Source organism: Corylus avellana, chromosome 6, assembly GCF_965113065.1.
Source record: "Corylus avellana chromosome 6, dhCorAvel1.hap1.2, whole genome shotgun sequence".
NCBI classification, from domain to species: domain Eukaryota; kingdom Viridiplantae; phylum Streptophyta; class Magnoliopsida; order Fagales; family Betulaceae; genus Corylus; species Corylus avellana.
This window is the reverse complement of record NC_142495.1, coordinates 7,401,179-7,420,351: the sequence shown is the minus strand read 5'-3', so window position 1 is coordinate 7,420,351 and position 19,173 is coordinate 7,401,179. Positions and strand designations below refer to the sequence as shown.

Genomic DNA, 19,173 nt, shown 5'->3' with positions numbered 1-19,173 from the left:
TGTCCCTTGGGAAAAATGTGATTGGGGATTGGATCTGGTTGGACAGAGTTGCTGGAATCCATTTGTCTTCCTAGATTTTTATAGATTTCCCATCTCCAACCCTCCATAATAGCCCCTCCATGAGTATGCGCTTAGCTCCCCAAATACTTCGCCAAGCATAGGAAGGATTCCTCCCCAGGTTTGAATCCAAAAAAGAACCACCTGAGAAGTATTTTCCTTGAAATATCTGACTCACTAGGGATCCCGGATTTTGGAGATGTTTGAGTAGTGTGAGATGTTTGAGTAGTGTAACACCTACAAAATTAAATAATTAAATTTATTTAACTTGGAGTGCTACTTGTAGTGCATTCAAAATTAATTAATTGGTAATTAGCTGAATTTACTACACCAAACTAATTATTAGAGTATATTATAGTAGAAAGCAAAAATAAATAATGTGAGACAAATAACATCAATCCTCAAAACAACATTGTATATCATCAACATACACTCAGAGTTAGCACCCTCTGCATCCGTTTTTCCGCCTTCCCTCTCTGCTAGGGTTTCATCTCTAGCAGAGAGCGCCGTTGGAGGGGGAGAACCTTTGTTCTTCCCCTCCGGCCCTCCTCCCCTCTCCCTCTTTTGCCTTCCCCCTCCCCTCCCTTCCCATCGCCCTCTTTTCCTTTCCCTTCCTCTCCGCCTCTTCCCCTTCCTTTGGTCCCTTTTTTTGCTCTAGGCTTTTGGATTGGCCGTTCTGTGCCAGATCTACTATCCTTGCCGATCCTACGTTTTGTTTCTTTCTGTTTTTGCTTTTGTTGTTTCTGCTTGTTTAGGTACTCTTTGTGGGTGATGTTCATGGGGTTTCACTCAAACTTCCCCCTCCGTTTGAGTGCGCTGTCAATCTCCTCCGCGCTTGCTCCGCCGCCCACCGTCCTCTGCTGGGCCTTTTTCTCGCACCCCCCACCGCGATGAGCTTCCAACGCCCCCTTCCGTTTTAGGTTTCCGACGAGTGCGCGATTGGCTCTTCTTTCCAGCTGTTGTCTTCCTCGTAGCATGCATTTTTTTTTGTTAGTTATTTCCCTGTGGTTTTTTTTGGCTTTCCTTTTTTTGTTCTTTCTGTCTTGTTTTGTTTCCTTATATATCAGTTTTGTTTTTACTTGTAATAATGCTCAGTCTTCTCTCTCGATCTGCCCGCCTAATGCCCTTCGGGGTAGTTGCTTTGGTCCAGACCTTTTGGTTGTGGATGTGAACATTATCCTAGCTTTCAAGTCGAGGAGAATGAGTTTTGACTTGGGGTTTTCTGCCCTCAATGCCGAGGAATAAGAGCTACCTATGCATTGGTTTGAGTTTGTTTGGCGTAGATCTGCCATTTAATTTGAAAATTAATCATAGATTAGCGGATTTTATATAAGTCTGAAATGTAATACGTCATCTTTGACGTTTGTAACTTTGTAACTTCGGCTATGGTTGCTTCAGAGCTTTGCTCTGTGTTATTTGAGCTTTATGCTCGTTTATCAATGAATGAGATTGAATTGTTAAAAAAAAAAACATACAGTCAGAGTTCGCAAACAAACATTACTATAACGTTAACAACTAAATACCATCTAAGCAAACCTGACAATGCCAATCATTTGCTTGGCATCTTTATTCCAGCGAATTTCTCATTCTACAGCCTCACAACATGCTAAATTGCAAAATGCCAAAGTTTTGCACAGGTGAAAAAAATAAATGCATAATTCCATGACTTAGTAAGTAAGGTGTTATGAAATTGATTATAAAATGGGCCTTACATAGCAATTTGTAACCTGTATAGATCCATGCATGGATTTTTCCATTAAAATGATATGTGCTGCCTCCGTTATTATGTTGTATATATGAAAAGTGTAGTTTATTTTGAAATGACATAGGCATACTTCCGGTTACAATTCGCTCATATTTTAATGCTAAGAAATCATGAATTATATTTATATGGGTATTAGTAATCATAGCTTTTTCCCGTATGGTCTATCCAAACCCTTAACCCTTTCTAGTAGGGTCGGCGTTATCCTTAGGGAATTGTAGAACAATACCAGTGCCATGGATATTGCCGTATATCGTCCTACATTAGTAGCCCAACCGAATCCGACCTGGTGTGGCCTACGCTACTAGCAAAGTCATAATGGTGAACCATCCTTTCATGGTGAGCCTATAACAAATAACTGTTGGATCCAATGTCAAACAATAAAAGTAAACCTCTTTGACTACAAGGTTAGGCCCATACAAACATGTGTCCGCCACAATGTCAATTATTATAATTTACATAATAAATAAATATATGTTTGAAGCATTTATAAATATGTTATGGAAATCAGTAGGCTCAAGACATTATTTTAAAAATTAAAGTATACTCAGTTCATTGACATATTGAATGTTATAATAAAAATAAATATGTAAGCATTTACTTACCTTGGCCGATTCTCCCCACTCCCAAACATCTTAATCATCAAGTCACTTCGAATCACACTCTAGTATAAGACACCACATGCTAAGAATACTAATTGGTACAAGAGGTGTCTCAATTGTAAATAAACAGGTTGTAGGAATTCATGATGGCAATTGTAGACAACTTTCTTCCTTCAAAATAACAAGCTAGTCCAGTGCCCTTCAAGGAACATTTAAGCTACAATTTTGGATTGAGTGTAACTTATATCAAGATGAGCCTTAAAACCCATTGTTTATAGCCCCCAATCAACAACTGATACATAAGCAAAAACATAAAAGATGCACAAAAACAACGTACAACCAACTACAACAAATTTGAACTCAAAGAGAAGAAAAAAAAATGCTAAAACTGCTGCCAGACCGAGCTGGCGAGACCCAACCGACCAGACCAGCCGGCGAAACCCAGTCGGCCAGACCCACTCCCCAGACTCAGTGGGTTTGGCCTGACCCTCACCCTCTTCGGCGCCGTGAGTCACATTTTTCGGCCTTTAGGGGGATAAAATCCCTAAAGGGTTAACCTTCCACCTCTAGATTTTAGTTTTGAATCTAAAAATGAGTTTTGAGATATTAGAAACGGGTTTTGAGGCAATATAATTGAGTCACGGCCGGAGAGAGAATACATAGTTGGCGAGACCAACCGGCCAGACCCACGGTGTGGGTCTGGCCAATTTGGCCGGATCAGTCTAGCCGGATATGGGGTGTTTTTGTTAAGTTTCCATTTTGATTTGGTGTTTTTTTTATCTCACTTTAATTTGTTGCATTTGTCTTAAAATGATGATGTGTCACATACTGATTGGATGCTATAAAATAGCTAGTTTATACCCGGACCTGAAAGTAGGGGCTCTCTTTTGGATTTATCTAACCAAACTCATCATCATTATCTTGCCTAGTAATGAACATATGCATCTTTAAATCAAAACATGATTGACTTTCCAAAAAAACAAAAAAACAAAAAAAAAAACAAGCCGTATAAAATTGCCAGTATGCAATCGTAATGGCTCAACTTCTGTTTTCTATATACAAGAATATCAGTTTGGGATGAATATAATAGGGTATAACAAGACCAATTTCTTTGATAAATCTCTTCTATCTCATTTGGAAGTTGAGAGTCCTGATGCAGAAGGCAAACATGAACGCGAAGAAGAATGTGAAGCCAACCAAAACTCCAGCAATTGGCCCCATGAAATCAGATTCGTACCCATAACGGTCTTGTATATATAGTTTAATAGAAGGAGGGGGACCCTCACGACCAGGCACATTGATGGTTGACTCGACATCACCATATTGTGAAATAATCAATCCATAAACTGTCCATGCTACTGGACAAATCCAGTAATACCAAACCCACCACTTTGGAATTCTCTGAAATTTTCAAAATCAATGAAATATTTGTTAAAATGCATGGTTAGTTGTTGTTAGATAGAAATTTATTCAACAGAAAAGAGAAAAGAAATGCTACTTACAGGTCTTGTGATAAAGAAGCCTGAGAAAAGATTGAAAAGGGAATAGAAAGCTGCTGCAAAAATAGCTGCTACTTGGTGGTTTGGTGTGAGGGATACAGTCATCATGCCGAAGTATGTGAAGTAGAGGAAGGAGAACAAGGAGATAAAAAAGAACAAGAAGAATTTGGTAACTGTCCATTCAAAGCACACCATGGCATACACAGGAAGTGTATACAATATAGTTTGAACAAACACGTATGGAATTTCCACAATCACCTGCATATCAATTACTCAAAACATTATTTTCTTTTCCCAAAAAGATTGAACAGAGTTGTCATAATTCTTTGTAAGAAATGGGGCTTCCAACCTGTGCAAGGGCATAAGGCAATGCAGAGTACATCCCGGCGGCTCTTTCTCGATAAAAAACTGTTCTTTCAATGGCTACTATCGGCTGTACGGTTGCGCAGTTATTAATTCCGATAAACAGTACAGAACCATACATAGCTCCGATGACCATGCTTATATCACCCGAGTCTTTCCTGTACCATACATGAAAGTTGAGTGTTATTTTGGTAATAAAATGAATTGAATGAGATGGTACAAATTATTTCACAAGAAACACAGAAACTGACCTTTTGCTTCCAACTCTCCAGAAAATTGTCCCCATCATAAGGGCTGCAACGATGGTGAAAAAGATTCTAACAAGGTTATAATCCGGGCTTCTCCAGTAAGTCCACCATTGCTTCCATAAGCAAGATTTGAACTGACCCCATGGGGACTGAGAATACTGAGTGGTAAAATAAAGGTCTTTTGCTCCGGGTGGTGGTGTGCTCAACTCTCTCACCAAGGCTTTGTTTCTCCTGCTCATCCATAATCAATCAATTAATCGTAACTTGATCTAAAAGCTTAAACTTATTATAAACGGCTAGTATTGCTCTGATCACTAATATCTTGACTTACTGATGCAAAGAAGATGATTTGTAGTTTTCAGCAAAGTCCATTCCAAGCCTGACTTCAGCTGCCATTGAGCTCACTTCAAGCATCCATGTTGCCGGGTTGTACTTTTCTTTAATTTTGGTGACTCCACGAATTGCCTGCAAAGTGATCAGTATAGGGTGAGATGGTGAATTTTGATGTTTGTTATAAGTATTATTATTATTAGTGGAAGAAAATTAAGCATATGGGAAGATCAATATATCTATATATATCACCTCAAAATATTCAATGATTTTCTGAGAATTTCGACCCAATGGTCCAAAGTAGATCACTTGTCCTCCTCTCTTCATCAGTAGTAGCTCATCAAATGCTTCGAAGATGTCAATGCTAGGCTGATGAATGGTACACACAACTGTTCTTCCAGTGTCAACCGTGTTCCTCACAGTTCTCATCACAATGGCTGCAGCCCTTGCATCAAGCCCTGAAGTTGGTTCATCCATGAAAATGATGGAGGGATTAGCAACAAGCTCAACTGCAATAGTCAACCTCTTTCTCTGTTCTGTTGACAACCCTGTAATCCCAGGAAGCCCCACTATTGCATCCTTGAGATTGACAAGCTCTACCAGTTCCATCACTTCATCAACAAATATCTGAAATATAAGACCCAAGAAGAAATTGTCATAAATACAAGGCTTAGTTAGTACAAGTTATATAAAAAAGAAAAAAAAACACATATACCATTAGCTTACCATTTTTTCCTCATTGCTGACTTCTTTAGGAAGTCGAAGGAAAGCTGAGTAAATTAATGATTCTCTAATGGTGACTTGGGGTGAGTGGATATCAGTTTGTTCACAATAACCAGAAATTCTTGCAAAGGTTTCTTGTTTCTTAGGGAATCCGGAGATTCTAATATCTCCTTCAACGTAACCACCTGTCTTTCTTCCTGCCAAAACATCCATCAATGTTGTCTTTCCAGCTCCACTGACTCCCATTAGTGCTGTCAAGACCCCAGGCCTAAATGCTCCTGTCACTTCCCGAAGTAATTGTAGTCTGTCCTCTCCTACTCCTTGTTCTTTCATTTCCTGTTACAGACGACAAAGGTAGTTTTAGCTATTTAGTATACGACTGACTGCAGGGGAATGAAAGAAAGATGGAGGATTCAGATTCTTACGGCGGGCATGTCCACATAGTAATTTACACTGTCAAAGGACATTGCCAGAGGAGTAAATGGAAGAACCATTCCTCTATTAGGGGCAACATCGTTGGCTGCCTCCAGAGCTGGATCAGCATTTGTAGTTATTCCATTGCTATTAGATCGGCCGGACATTCGCCTGATGGCCATTTCTCCTGAGAGATTTTTGAGTCCAAGTAAGGAACCAAACCAAACCAAACAAACATCATGTAATTAAAATTGATGATTGAACAAATTAAAACGTACTTGTATTGTTTCCATCAAAAGCAGTGAGTGATTGAGGAACAGAATCTCTCTTCGACATGGGCCTTCTGAGTCGCGGTTCTTCCTTTGATTCTTCTTGGCCAGCTTCCATCTCGTCTGCAGCTTCTTCAGATATTACTGCTTGTGGCGCTCCCATTGCTAGTATATGTATCAAACAAGAGAAAAATCATTTGAAGGAATGAAATTTGAAATAGTAAATTCTGATGAAACACTCTTTGAATTAATTAATAGATCATATTGTTGCTCTTACGGCTAAGGTACATAAGCGCAAAGGTGAACAGGATGTTGAAGAGAATCGAGAAGCCAAGAAGTGCTCCTGTGCCAATCCAGAACCATTTTTTTTCAGGGAAAACATCAAAGCTATTAAGCACTGCCACACCCAAGGTTGTATTATCTGAATACTGCAGTAGATTAATCAAGTATAAATTAAAATGATCAAATGGGTTTAAAGTTTTAATTAGATAGTTATGATTTAACAAGGAAATTAATTAAAGCAGCAGCATACCGGTTTGTTCCACCTGGGAGCAAGCATTTCATTTACAGAAATGGCATTGAAACCGTACGTCAAAGGTGAAATCCAGTAGGCCCACCTCCACCAAACAGGAATTTGAGTTCTAGGAATCATGAAACCTCCAAGTAGCAAAACAAGGAGGAGAGACAGAGTTCCACCGGTGTTGGAGATAACCATGGTCCTGCACACTCCGGCAATGAGCCTAAAGAGCCCGGCAGCCATTTGTTGGATCAGAAATATCACCAACATTTGCTTGAAAAAGATGGAAGCTTGAGGTGCAAATCCGATGGTGTAGTATGTGACCACCATCCAAACAGTGGTCTCCATAACAGAGATTGGGATCCTGAGCAGAACGGTGGGCAGAGTGTAAATCCAAGCTGGGTGGAAGAGGAGATCCCTGTGCTTGTAAAACACAGGAAGCCTTTGAATGGTGAGTGCCAGCTCGGCGAAGCCATTGAACATGTTGTTGATCAAACCAAAAAGAAGTGCACCGACATATATTGAACCGTCTTCCTCAGTCGTCCTCTTCATTTCGGTCCTTAAAAACAGTGTTGAAACTATGAATGCCATGACAAGAAGCTGGACCGTCTTGAACACGTATACAAAAGAGTTCCTCTTTATCAGAAGCCATTCTCTGTCGAAGCTTGCCTTTAGAAGCTCCATTTTTGGGATTGAGTATTTCTTGTACGCCAAGGCTGCTCCGTGCGCTTGGGACTTGTCGAAGTGGACTGACAGCTCGTTTTGAAGGCGTGCGCCCACGTGGAACTGCTTGAACCGGGTTGCGAATTCGGATACGGGTATGAACCGGTATGGTCTTGTTCTATCTGCCCAATATTGTTCTTGGTCCTTCCTTGATGTAACCTGTATATTTACATTTCTACAACTTCAAATTTTTAAAGAGTCACACGAACTTTTATACATTAAACTATTATTAACACTGACCATCATGTTAGAGTAAAAAGTGGTCACATCAAAATACCATAATAGATAAATGGTCACGTCACGTGCAATTGTCTTTTCAAGAAGTTATAGTGGTAATGGTATTTTGGGCAGTTTGTGGCTGAAAAGGGCTATCTACTTTTTCATCCAACATAAGTTACATAACTGCAGTTAACACAAACGGAATGGCGTTTTTGTTATAAAATGGTAATTTTTTAATAGAAAGACTAGTTCAAAAATTGGTTGAAACTATCGCGTCAATATTGTAGAATATGTGTCACAAAAATGTAATTTCTAGCCTTATCCATATTGTCATATATTTTACAAGTTTTATCACAATTAAGTCACAAATTGATTAGATTTCTTTAAGGTGTGTATATGATATGATTATTTTACCTCCTGCAAGAAATCAGCGGTTCCCTTTCTCTCAGGGCACTTGAACCCACAGCTTTCAAAGAACTCGGTCGTATGCTCTCTTGGGCCCTGGTACACAATCTGGCCCTCTGATAGCAGGATGATGTCATCAAAGAGATCAAACGTCTCAGGAGCGGGCTGGAGTAGGGACATAAAAACAGTGGCCTCCGTTAGATGTACAATCTGCTGCAAACATTTCACGATTTGGAACGTGGTGGAGCTATCAAGACCGGTTGATATCTCATCCATGAACAGTGTGTTTGTCGGCCCCACAATCATCTCTCCTGTACATATTAATTAAACACCCAAATTAATTACAACCGCCCATAACCATAAATAAACCAAAACTTCAGGTTTATTTGTATTTCTCTATTTGTATACTCGGAATGACCCATGGGCCAACTATTTAGTGTCAATTTTTTTATAGCATGACTCGTGCCTTTAAGGTATTAATCGGACTCAAGGCGACTAATACTAATAGGATTGAATAGTCTTAAGAGAAAGGGTGACTAGATTTTTTTTGGGCCACTTGACGAATCCATTCTTATCAGACAAACCTTAAATATGTCAAAACGTCAATTTCACACAAATTGAATAAAATTTCAACTTTGTCGACGGACATAACTCCAAAAAATTGTTTGGATTAAAAGGGTAGTAGTTTATCCAACTCTACCATGACTACTTTTCTTTGTAGGATACTTTTCTTAAATCTGTGCAAAATGTTCATTTCACATGAATCGAATAAAATTTCAACTTAGTCGTGATGGTTGACGTGACCCCAAAAAATTATTTGGACCCCAACAATAACCCTATCATGACTACTTTTCTTTGTGGGGTACGTATTTGGGTTTGGCTATTTTCGGATATATACGATTACCTTTCAACTTATACAACTAGAAGGCCTATCCTCATTCTTTTAGCTGCATGTGGAAGGTCTGAAAGATGACACAAGGTTGGGTATGTAGGACCTTAGAAAAATACAAATTATCCATTTTTTTGTTTTGTTTTTGTTTTTGTTTTTTTGTTATATATATATATATATATATATATAACAAAGGTGTTAGGTGGGAGCTGATCACGAGTGACGACTTTGTCACATTTAATCATTCTTGAAATCTTTGAAAAATTATGAGATCCAACTGTAATTAATTAGCTTAATTAATAAACAGATAGATAATACAATATAATATATATATATATATAAGCTTAAAAAGACAATTATGAACCTGTTGTGACTCGTTTTCTCTGTCCACCCGATATCCCTCGATGCATAGCATCTCCAACAATGGTGTCCTTGCATATATCAAGCCCTAATATCTGTCGAATTGACCCATTCAACACCCAATAAGTAAAAAGTAATAAAAAATGGCACGCCAAAGTTTAAAAGAGTAGAAAAGTAGTTGGCGGCTGATTTGGGAAAAAGATTATATTATTTGAACAAATGTTATCGCCATCGAAAATGTCAAAGAACATTGAAGGGACATGGTGGGTGAGGAGAAAAGTTGGACCAACTTAATTTAAAATTTGTCTATTTCTTTTGGAATTTCTTTGAATAATGTAATCCAAGAACAACTTACTTTAAGAGTGTAGTCGGTAATGAGACTGCTCTCAACTCCTTCCATTGCGATTGCCTAAATAATCACAAATTTAATTACCAAAATATAAAAGTTTCATGAAATAATCTAAATATATGGCTTCTTTTTTTTTTTTTTTTTTTAATTACCTTCATGAAAAGATCAACCTCTGCCTCTGGGAATATGCCAGCTTCCTTTTCCCTTCTTGCAAGTTCACTTAGGAGATCTACATTATATATAACAATCAAATTGTTTATGTAAAGAAGAAGGAAAATGTGACCGATTGACATGAGTTTTTAATTGGCAAATGAAAGTTACCATATCGAGTCCCAACCCCTTGGCACCTGGCAGAGAAATCAAAGGTTTCTTTCACAGTCATTTCTCCGATATGGACATCATTTTGGCTAATGTATGCTGATGTCTTCTTAGGTACAAATTCATTCAGCCTACACCCATTGTAAGTGATTTCTCCTTTAACCTGTTAAATCCATGAAAAATAAATTAGCATTATTTTATTATTATTTTTTTAGAATTTTTTCTTGGGGTCAGAAATCAATCAATCAAACAAACCTTCAGGCTTGGGTCCAACTTTCCAGCCAATGCTAGCAAAAGGGTCGTTTTCCCAGAGGATGGGGGTCCTAACAAAAGGGCCATTCTATAACAAAATAAGAAAGGCCACATTAAAATGATTGGAATATATAATTACTGAATATTTATGGGCTCCCTGTGGAGTATACTCCAAGAAATAATAACTTCATTAAAGCATTAATTAATTTATATACCTGGATGGTTTAATAATTCCTGATACATCCTTGAGAATTGTTAATTTTGTCCTCTTAGCCATTCCAATCCCAAGCAAACCAATGGCCGATTCCATAATATTTAGGGCTGTGTTTGGCAGAGTGGGAAGAGCTCTTGACCCAACTTGACAATCGGCCTCGATTGTTAAATGCTCAAACCTAACTTCAACCGTAGGAAGTCGAATTCCAACCCTGAAAATTAAATTTTTTTTAAAAAAATAATAATAAGACGGGTTGGGACAAAATTGCACCAATTGATAACAAGTTAGCATGTACTGTCAGCTTCAACTTCGGATTCAATTCAACCAATAAAACAATATTTTTTTCAGTGTTTAAATATGCTAATCATTGCAAGTTTAATAAACCCTTGTTGAATTTGATCCCATTGGTCATTGCAAAGGGTGGGGCATAAAGAAAAACACAAGATTCTGGCATAAACTGGCCGTCTAATTTTGTTTCTTATGTGGGAAAACAACAAAATTTAGTGGAATAGACAAATTATGCAATCATTTTAAGTTATTAACTTGAATTTATTGATTAATTATGATGAAAGAAACTTATGGTAATGATATGAAGAAGAACTTACTTGTCAATTCTGTTTCTAAACTTCTTCAAGAACTTCTCATTATCTTCCTCTGCAACCTTTAAAATCCTGTCGATGAATTGTTGCCTTTCATCAACATCAAGCTTTCGAACATCCACTTCCTTGTGCGCTTTGTTGGCGAGAGGCTCAGTCTCTATGTAAGAATTTATGATGCTTGTTCTTAAACGATCATATGTAGGCAGTTTCTCTATGGCAGCCCATTTCAGAGCTTCTTCATCTTCGTCGACGTGACTGTTGCGGCGAGATTGCCTGCCGCCGGAGAATACATCTTCCATGCTCCAGCTATGCTTGCTCATAGTCCTGCTTATGCTTCTGCTGAAGCTCTGCCCTGACCGCCTTTCCGACCCTCGTGCTTTATCTAATCCTTCCATCTTCTTCTTCTTCTTCTTATGAATTCACAGAAACTGGAAGATTCCCAGACCAAAAAAGTTAGATTGGGCACTTAAAAGTCAAAATTAAAGAAGAACAAAGAAGAAAATAACATGTTGCTTCTGTTTGGTTGCTGAGAAAAGGTAAGAATGAAAGAAAAAAAGAAATGAAATTTATGTATGTTAAGGTCGGTAACTTGAGGTTAACACAAGGTTAGAAAAGCCAAGGTACGATGTAATCTCAACCGAACCCGACACAACTGTTCGATTGAGTTGGGGACAGGACAGCTTTGAGATGCATCAACCAAACAAAAAGCAGAGGGACATGAAAGATGGTACTTACTTAAATCGGTTCTTCTTGAATCACAAGGGAAAATGAAGCTGAATTCTCTTTTCAGAAACAGAGAGGGGAAAAGGGAAGGATTTGTTTGGGGATTTGAAATTCTTGTGTCTCCCACCTTTTAGAGAGAGAGGGAGAGGAAGAGAGAGAGAGAGAGCTGATGAAAGGCTATTGCTTTGTGGGTACTTATACTACATGTAGGGAGGAGAGCACAGAGAGAGTTGAAGATGCCATAGGTGAACAGAAATTTCCCATTTTTCAATCTTGGTAAAAACAACTTAAAGGGTGTCTTGAGCGGTGATCGGGCATACACATCCTTTCCTTGAAATTGAAATTTCATTGCTGTGGGATTAATTGGTAAACACTAGTCAACGTTCGTTTTTGGTTGGCTAAAGAACGGTCCTCTGCTGCTGTTTACTGACTGGGAGACTGCGACGTGCCACTTGCCACGCCGGGGGCGACGGTGGGAATAAAGTATAATATTATTTGCATTCTAAATCTTTGAATTTTCGACAAGAAAAAAAAAAAAAGAATATATATGGGGTCGTGAAGTTGTGATCAGTTTCAAATAAAAACAAATTGGAAAGATCTTAACGACCCCCACCCTAAAACACTCCATATTACCCACTTAACCAAAAACATAAATAAATTGACTTGAAAGATAAAAATATGTTTAAGCGAAAATGATGGTTAAACGATGCCATTTGCATAATTTTGTGCATAAGAAAATGAGAAAACCCTCCTGCTATTTTCATATATTTTTCTTCTAATTGCTTAGAAATTTATAATAAAATATAAAATAAGGAAGAAATAGCGGAAAGAGAGAGAGAGAGAAAAGAGACCAAAAAAAAAAAAAAAAATGGGGTGTTTAGTATGCTAAATAATATTTTAAGATGGAAAATATACAGCCTAACATAAAAAATATATTTTTTTTTAATATGAAGAATATTCTAATATTTTCTCTCAAATTCAAAGTGAAAGCTTTAAAGGTGAAAGCTTGAGTTTAAAAAGAAAAAGAGTTGATTTTTTTTTTTTAAACAAGATCTATCGCGGCAAGCATCAAAAGTTAAACGGGAGCTCGCCATTCAAAACCATTGACGAAGCAGATAATGATTCTATGCTTGTCTAGCGAGCATAAAAAACTTGATGTAAGTTTAATTGAGCAATAATTCGATTTGGCATATAAAAAGTAGGGGTGTCAAACCGGTTAGGTTTTTTTTCTTCTTCTTATCTTCTTGTTTTCTCATGGTGTGCGGTAGATCAATTGTTATCAACATTCACTTTTGAATTGGTAATATTGTTTTATGTTTTTTACATTTGGACTGATTTTTATGTTTTTTATATTTTGGATTTGTAATTTTTTTTTTTTTTTTTTTTATGTAAGCCTTATAGAGGAAACTAGTAATAGATTGATTTCAGATTTTCCTGAATGTATTAGAGATATTGTACTTTTTGAGAAAGGTTCTTATTTATTAATGCCAAATGATCCAATTCAAAAAAAAAAAAAAAAGTAATAGATTGATTTTGGATTTGTAATGTTGTTGTATATTTGTTTATGTTTAAAAGATATTTTTGATAATTATGATCATTTTTATGTACTAGCAAAATGCTGGAAATAATTAAATTGCCTTTAGAAAATACAAAATGGCCTTAATACTTTAATTTTTTTTTTTTTTTGGAATTGCCTTAACACTTTAATAGGTTAAAGTTTGAATTAACAAACTTGATGTACGTTTGTTAAAAAATACAGAATGAGTCACAAATACATAATGGCATTAATAATTAATACTTTAGTAGTTTGAATTAACAATATATTACTAACATTAATTCTCATTTGAATTAATAAATTTGAAGTTTTTTTTATTAAATAAAGAAATTATGTAATCATTTATGAAAACCAGTTAATAACCGGTCTTCAATAACCGCATAACCGCCGGTTGCGGTTAATCCACAACCGGCGTAGCGGTTGCAACAATTATGTTTATTAAAACTTGAATAACCACCTAAATTGATTGTGGAAGTAACTGCAACTAGTTGTACACCTTAATAACAATAGCTAGTCTGATGTAGGGGTGGCAAAATGGGTTGGCGGGTCAACCAAAATACGACTCGTGTGACCCGTCACCCAATTAGCTTAAACCTAAACACGACTCGTTTAGATAAATAAATTGAATTCTAAAACACGAACACGACACGAAAAATAACTGAGTAACCCGACACGACCCATTTAAAATAACGGTCATGTCGGGTTGACACACCCAATTTACTTACAAGGCATAGCGATACGACCCGACTCGACCCAACACGTTTGAATGAAAAATAATGTAATAATACTTAGGCTTTAGTTTAGGTTTTTTTTTTTTTTTTTAACGGGTTAGGCGGGTCACCTATGAGTGAAGCGGGTTAGGCAGGTCACCCATGAGTGAAGCGGGTTGACCCGCCAGATACAAATATAAATGGGTTGACCCAATTATGACCAAAACTCGTTTAAATCAAATCCAAACCTTGTAACTTTATGTTGTGTTCGTGCTGAATTTATGCGTTGTATCAAAATTGCCAGCTCTGATGGTACTTTTATATGAGACTTAGGGGGTGTTTGGCAAATGGATGACCTAAACACTGTAGTTGATGTAGATTGATGTAAAAAAAAGTAAAAATGTTTGGTATAAAAAAAAATGAAAAAGTGGTATGGAAAAGTGAAAAAGTTTTGTTTTGTAGTGATTTTTTTATTTGAATAATAATAAAAAGTGAATGATTTGATATTAAAAGTAAAAAAGTTAGAATGTTTTGATGTTGATTTTTTTGGGAAATGGTAATGAACAGTATTTGGGCCAATCCCATCCCCAGTACCAAACAAAGCCTTAGCTATCCTTTGTTTAAAGAATTTCTTTAGTTACTTCAATAAGAATGCTCAAAAGTCTCTCTAATAGTCAAAGGTGAAGAAAGATGTTGTGAAAGTCGCATACTAATTCAAAAAAAAAAAAACAAGAAAAGGACTATTATGAGAATGTAATTTAAGAAGGTTGGTTCAAACTTAAATGTCCTCCTTGTAAACTGTGATGACTAAACAAGGCATATCACTTTCAACTCTTTACACAAACATTATTAATACATTGTTCACTGCGAAGGGCAAAATTTTGAAAGGACAAACATGGTACTCAAATCCAATCTTCAATAAAAACATTTAATTAGCTTTATGAAATTAACTAATTAAAAAAACAACATTAACTGGTAACCTTGGTGGCACCTATACAGCACATGTGTAGTAGTTCTTTTAATTGTCCAAATTTAATTTTAATCTCGTTTATTTTTATGAAAATTTTAAAATTAAATCTCAATTATTGAAAAAATTACACTATATGTCTTATAATTTTGGATTAAGATTCCTTACAATTTCTTTAAAATTATAGATTCTCAAATTAGGTGATTTTGGTTGTTTTTAGGTATCAAAAGGCTTGAAAAATGTGGCATATTATCGAGGTAAAAAAATAAAAAATAAATCCCCCCAAAATGATTCATCTTCACTTTTGTAGAGACGCTTCTTCTTCATAAAATCAAAAGTTAATTTTTAGGTCAAATCTTTTTTACAACATAAAGAGCAAGAACATGATGAAAATATACTAAATTATCAACTGAAATATATCACATTTTTAATAGGTGACATTTTCAAGCGTTTCGATGCCTAAAAACGATCAAAATTATGTAATTTAAAAATCTACAATTTTTAAAAAAATGTATAGTGTTAGAATATATGGAAAATATATAATATTTTTCGTATATTTCATAATTATGGTTGATATTGAAATATTTTTTATTTATGGATTGATTGTAATCATATATTGGGATCGTAATCAAATATATGAGATTTGATTACTATATTTGTATTTAGATACTACCCTATAAATATGGACCTTTGTATTGTAGACAAAAAAAATTAATGAGCACAATGTGACCCTTAGGGGTATTCCGAATGGTGGACGTAGATGTTTAACACTGAACTACCCGTAAAGTTCTTTGTGTTCTTTTTCTATATTGTTTCCACCATATTTCCGCATTTTCATTATTTCAACATGGTATCAGAGCTATTCAATATGGAATCAGGGCCACTTTCTTGTGGCCTTCAACGTCATTGACGTTTTCGACTGTTCTCTCCAACAATCTCATTGTTTCGCTACATCCACCTGCCACGCTCTTCCATGTGTCACCACGCGCCGGTCAGATTCGGTGCGCCGACTTGATAACCGCCCAAGTGAGCTCATTTTTCTTTTTTTTTCTTTTTTTTTTTTGGCTCGTCGTCGGTCCCTTTTGAAGTTTGGCTCATTGTCAGCCCTGTCCCATTGTCGGCGTCGACCCCTTTTGAAGTTTGGCTCATTGTCAACCCTAGCCCGTTGTTGGCCCTTTTTTGGATTTTGGCCCATCGTTGGCCCCTTTTGAAGTTTGGCTCATTGTTAGCCTTGGCCCGTTGTCGGCCCCTTTTGGAGTTTTGGCCCGTTGTCGACCCTTTTGCATCTACATTCACCAACCACCTGCCGCCGTGGCTGGCCGCCCCGCCAGCCTCTATCTCTTTCAGCAGTCACCACCATCTATGGCTCGTTCCCAACCTCCACTATTGCTGTTATCATTGTTTCTGATTTCAAACTCATGGTTTCAGAATATTTCACCTTAAGTTTGAGGGGATGTTAGAATACATGAAAAATATATAATATTTTCGGTATATTCCATAGTTATACTGATATCAAATATTTTCTATTTATGGGTTGATTGTAATCAAATATTGGGATTGTAATCAAATCTCATTACCCTATAAATAGAGACTTTTGTATTGTAGAGAAAAAAAAAAAAAAAAAAAAAAGTTAATGAGCACAATGTAGCCCTTAAAGGTATTCCGAGTGGTGGATGTAAGTATCTAACACCGAACCACCCATAATTCTAAATTCTTTGTATTTATTTTTTATATTGTTTCCGCTATAATTTCCAAATTATCATTATTTCAACATCTATTCAACATATAGATGTGGATGTGGCTTAATATTGGTTTATGAGAAATTAAACAAATAAATTGTGGTCTTTTAAAAACCTCTTCTCTTCGCCTTCGGTCACCCAACTCCATCTATAGGAATTCTTCGCCTTCGGTCACCCAACTCCATCTATAGGAATTAAGTGGGGTTCATAATATTGGGGGTAGGTGAGTGAAACACTTAGAATTGGATCGTTGAAATAAGTCAAAAGTTTGTTTGTTTTGTTGTTTTTGTTTTTCTGAGAATTAGGCAAAAGGGGGTCGTTATTTAGGTTCACCATCTCATGCATTTCTATAAGGACAAAAGTTCAAAGGCTAACTAGAACTTGACGAAATTATTCATTTTTTATGTTTAATGAGTAATGTTATTTAGTAGGAGTATTCAAGTGGGTGATTGAAAATGATCCATATTTGTTATTCGTTTATCCACATGGGTTATAGGCAATTTTCTTCCTATTTTAGATTAAGTGTTTTTTAAATCGTAATGCTAAATGTTTTATGTTTTGCAATATCTTTTAAAAATACAGATTATTCTTGCGAAATCGCAGTTACAAACGCACCCTAAACTAATAAGGATAGAGAGCCCCTACTATTAGGTCCATCATGATAACACCCATTTTGCAACCTTCAATTACTATGTGACACATCATCAATTTAAGAAAAATACAAAAAATAAAAGTGAGAACAATCACAACAAATCAGATTAAAAAAAAAAAAAAAAAACCGTAGCCGGCAAGACCCAGGTCGGACCCACGGGTCTGGCAGGCGATGAGCACCTCAAAGCCCGCCGGCCGTGACCCGCCTCAAAACCCGTTTCTAATGCCCAAATACCTGTTTCTAATCTATCAAAAGTCGTTTCTAATGCCTCAAAACCCGTTTCTAATGCCCCTAAACTTGTTTCTAATGCCTCAAAACTCGTTTTTGGATTCAAAGCTAAAACGTAGAGGTAGAAGGTTAACCCTTTAGGGATTTAATCACCATAAAATTTAGTATATTTTAGTCCAACTTTATTTTGTGTACTTTTTATGTTTTTGCTTATATGTCGGTTATTGATTGGGGGCTATAAAATGGGTGTTATCAGGATGGTCCTTGTAAAAAGTTTTCTCATAAGGATATTATACGCCCATATAGTGTGGTTTATACAGTTATTACCAAGAGTTGATTTTCACTATCACGTTATTCTAATTCTTTTGGCTACATCTTTCATTAATTAGTTACAATATAAAGAGCTCTATTTATAGAGCTTTATAGATGCTTTGAATCCAATCTAATCCTAATCAAATCTATGTCTCTTCCTGTTACGAACCTAAGTTCGCCATATCATAACCACTTTAAATAGATGATTGATTATATATTAAATAAGAGAGTTAGAGCTGAATCAGCAGCTCTTATTAAAATATAAATTAGAGTTGAGTTATCATGAGATTCTTATTAAAATAATATCATAACCCTAATACAGCTAGAATTAGCCACCTTATATTAAAATAATATAAACTTAATATGGAAAGACCCTAACACTTTCTTAGAATTGTATGCAATCAAGCTTCTAGAAAACATCATATGCGGCTTTGATTGATGCTGAGGACGGAATTAGGAGCCGGCGCTATAGAGGAGAAAGGTTGTTGGGTGGAATTAGAAATAGGATATTTGCGTAAGGATGAGAAAATTCAAAGAAAAAAAAAAGTTGACAACATGATCGGGAAAAGGTTGTTCAATTGAATTGGGAATAAGATATTGCGCAAGGATATGAAAAATACAGGCAAATCTCTGCAAAAAGTCAAGGTGCAAAATACCTGCCATTCCATGAACGCCGGCTATACTTTGTTCCAGAACTTGTTGACATTACAAACCCCAGAATACGTCATAATTAAGATTTGATTGTATTTATTTATTTTGCATTATCATCAACTTCGATGTGTCGTGATGTCGACCCCTAATAAAAGCCAAGAATATGCGAAATGGATGGTTGAGATCACTTGGCATGGGGCTTTCTTTAGGAAAATCAGGATGTTGCATGACTTTTGAAGGAGGGATAATAGAATCTCAACTATTTTGTCCAACAAATATAACTTTTGTCTTCTTTTGTAATTAAAAAAAAAATATTTAAAAATGTCTGAGGCAATAATATCTGTTTTTAGTCTTTCAACTTTTTGATATTTTTTTAAAAATAAAAAATACAAAAAAAAGGATAAAAAATAAATATTATTGCTTCAGACATTTTTTTTTTTTTTTTTAATTACTTAAGAAGACAAAAGTTAGATATTTATTGAGAAAAATAGTTGAGCCTTTAACATTTCCTATAAAATTAAAGG

At 36.1% G+C, this 19,173-nt stretch overlaps 1 protein-coding gene across 1 annotated transcript; it reads right to left on the bottom strand.

Annotated features, from left to right (window-relative positions):
- Positions 1 to 3,412: 3,412 nt before the first annotated feature.
- Positions 3,413 to 12,072, bottom strand: LOC132188168 (ABC transporter G family member 35). Its single transcript, XM_059602573.2, has 20 exons — positions 11,848 to 12,072; positions 11,119 to 11,540; positions 10,515 to 10,724; positions 10,303 to 10,387; positions 10,051 to 10,210; positions 9,882 to 9,958; positions 9,736 to 9,789; positions 9,385 to 9,475; positions 8,141 to 8,442; positions 6,800 to 7,666; positions 6,545 to 6,695; positions 6,277 to 6,432; positions 6,010 to 6,185; positions 5,588 to 5,920; positions 5,114 to 5,488; positions 4,863 to 4,996; positions 4,535 to 4,762; positions 4,270 to 4,441; positions 3,924 to 4,178; positions 3,413 to 3,822 (listed from the first exon to the last, which is right to left on the bottom strand). The coding sequence occupies exons 2-20, from the start codon at positions 11,505 to 11,507 to the stop codon at positions 3,547 to 3,549; spliced, it is 4,491 nt and encodes a 1,496-aa protein (XP_059458556.1). The 5' UTR covers positions 11,508 to 11,540; positions 11,848 to 12,072; the 3' UTR covers positions 3,413 to 3,546.
- Between the last annotated feature and the right edge of the window lie 7,101 nt (positions 12,073 to 19,173).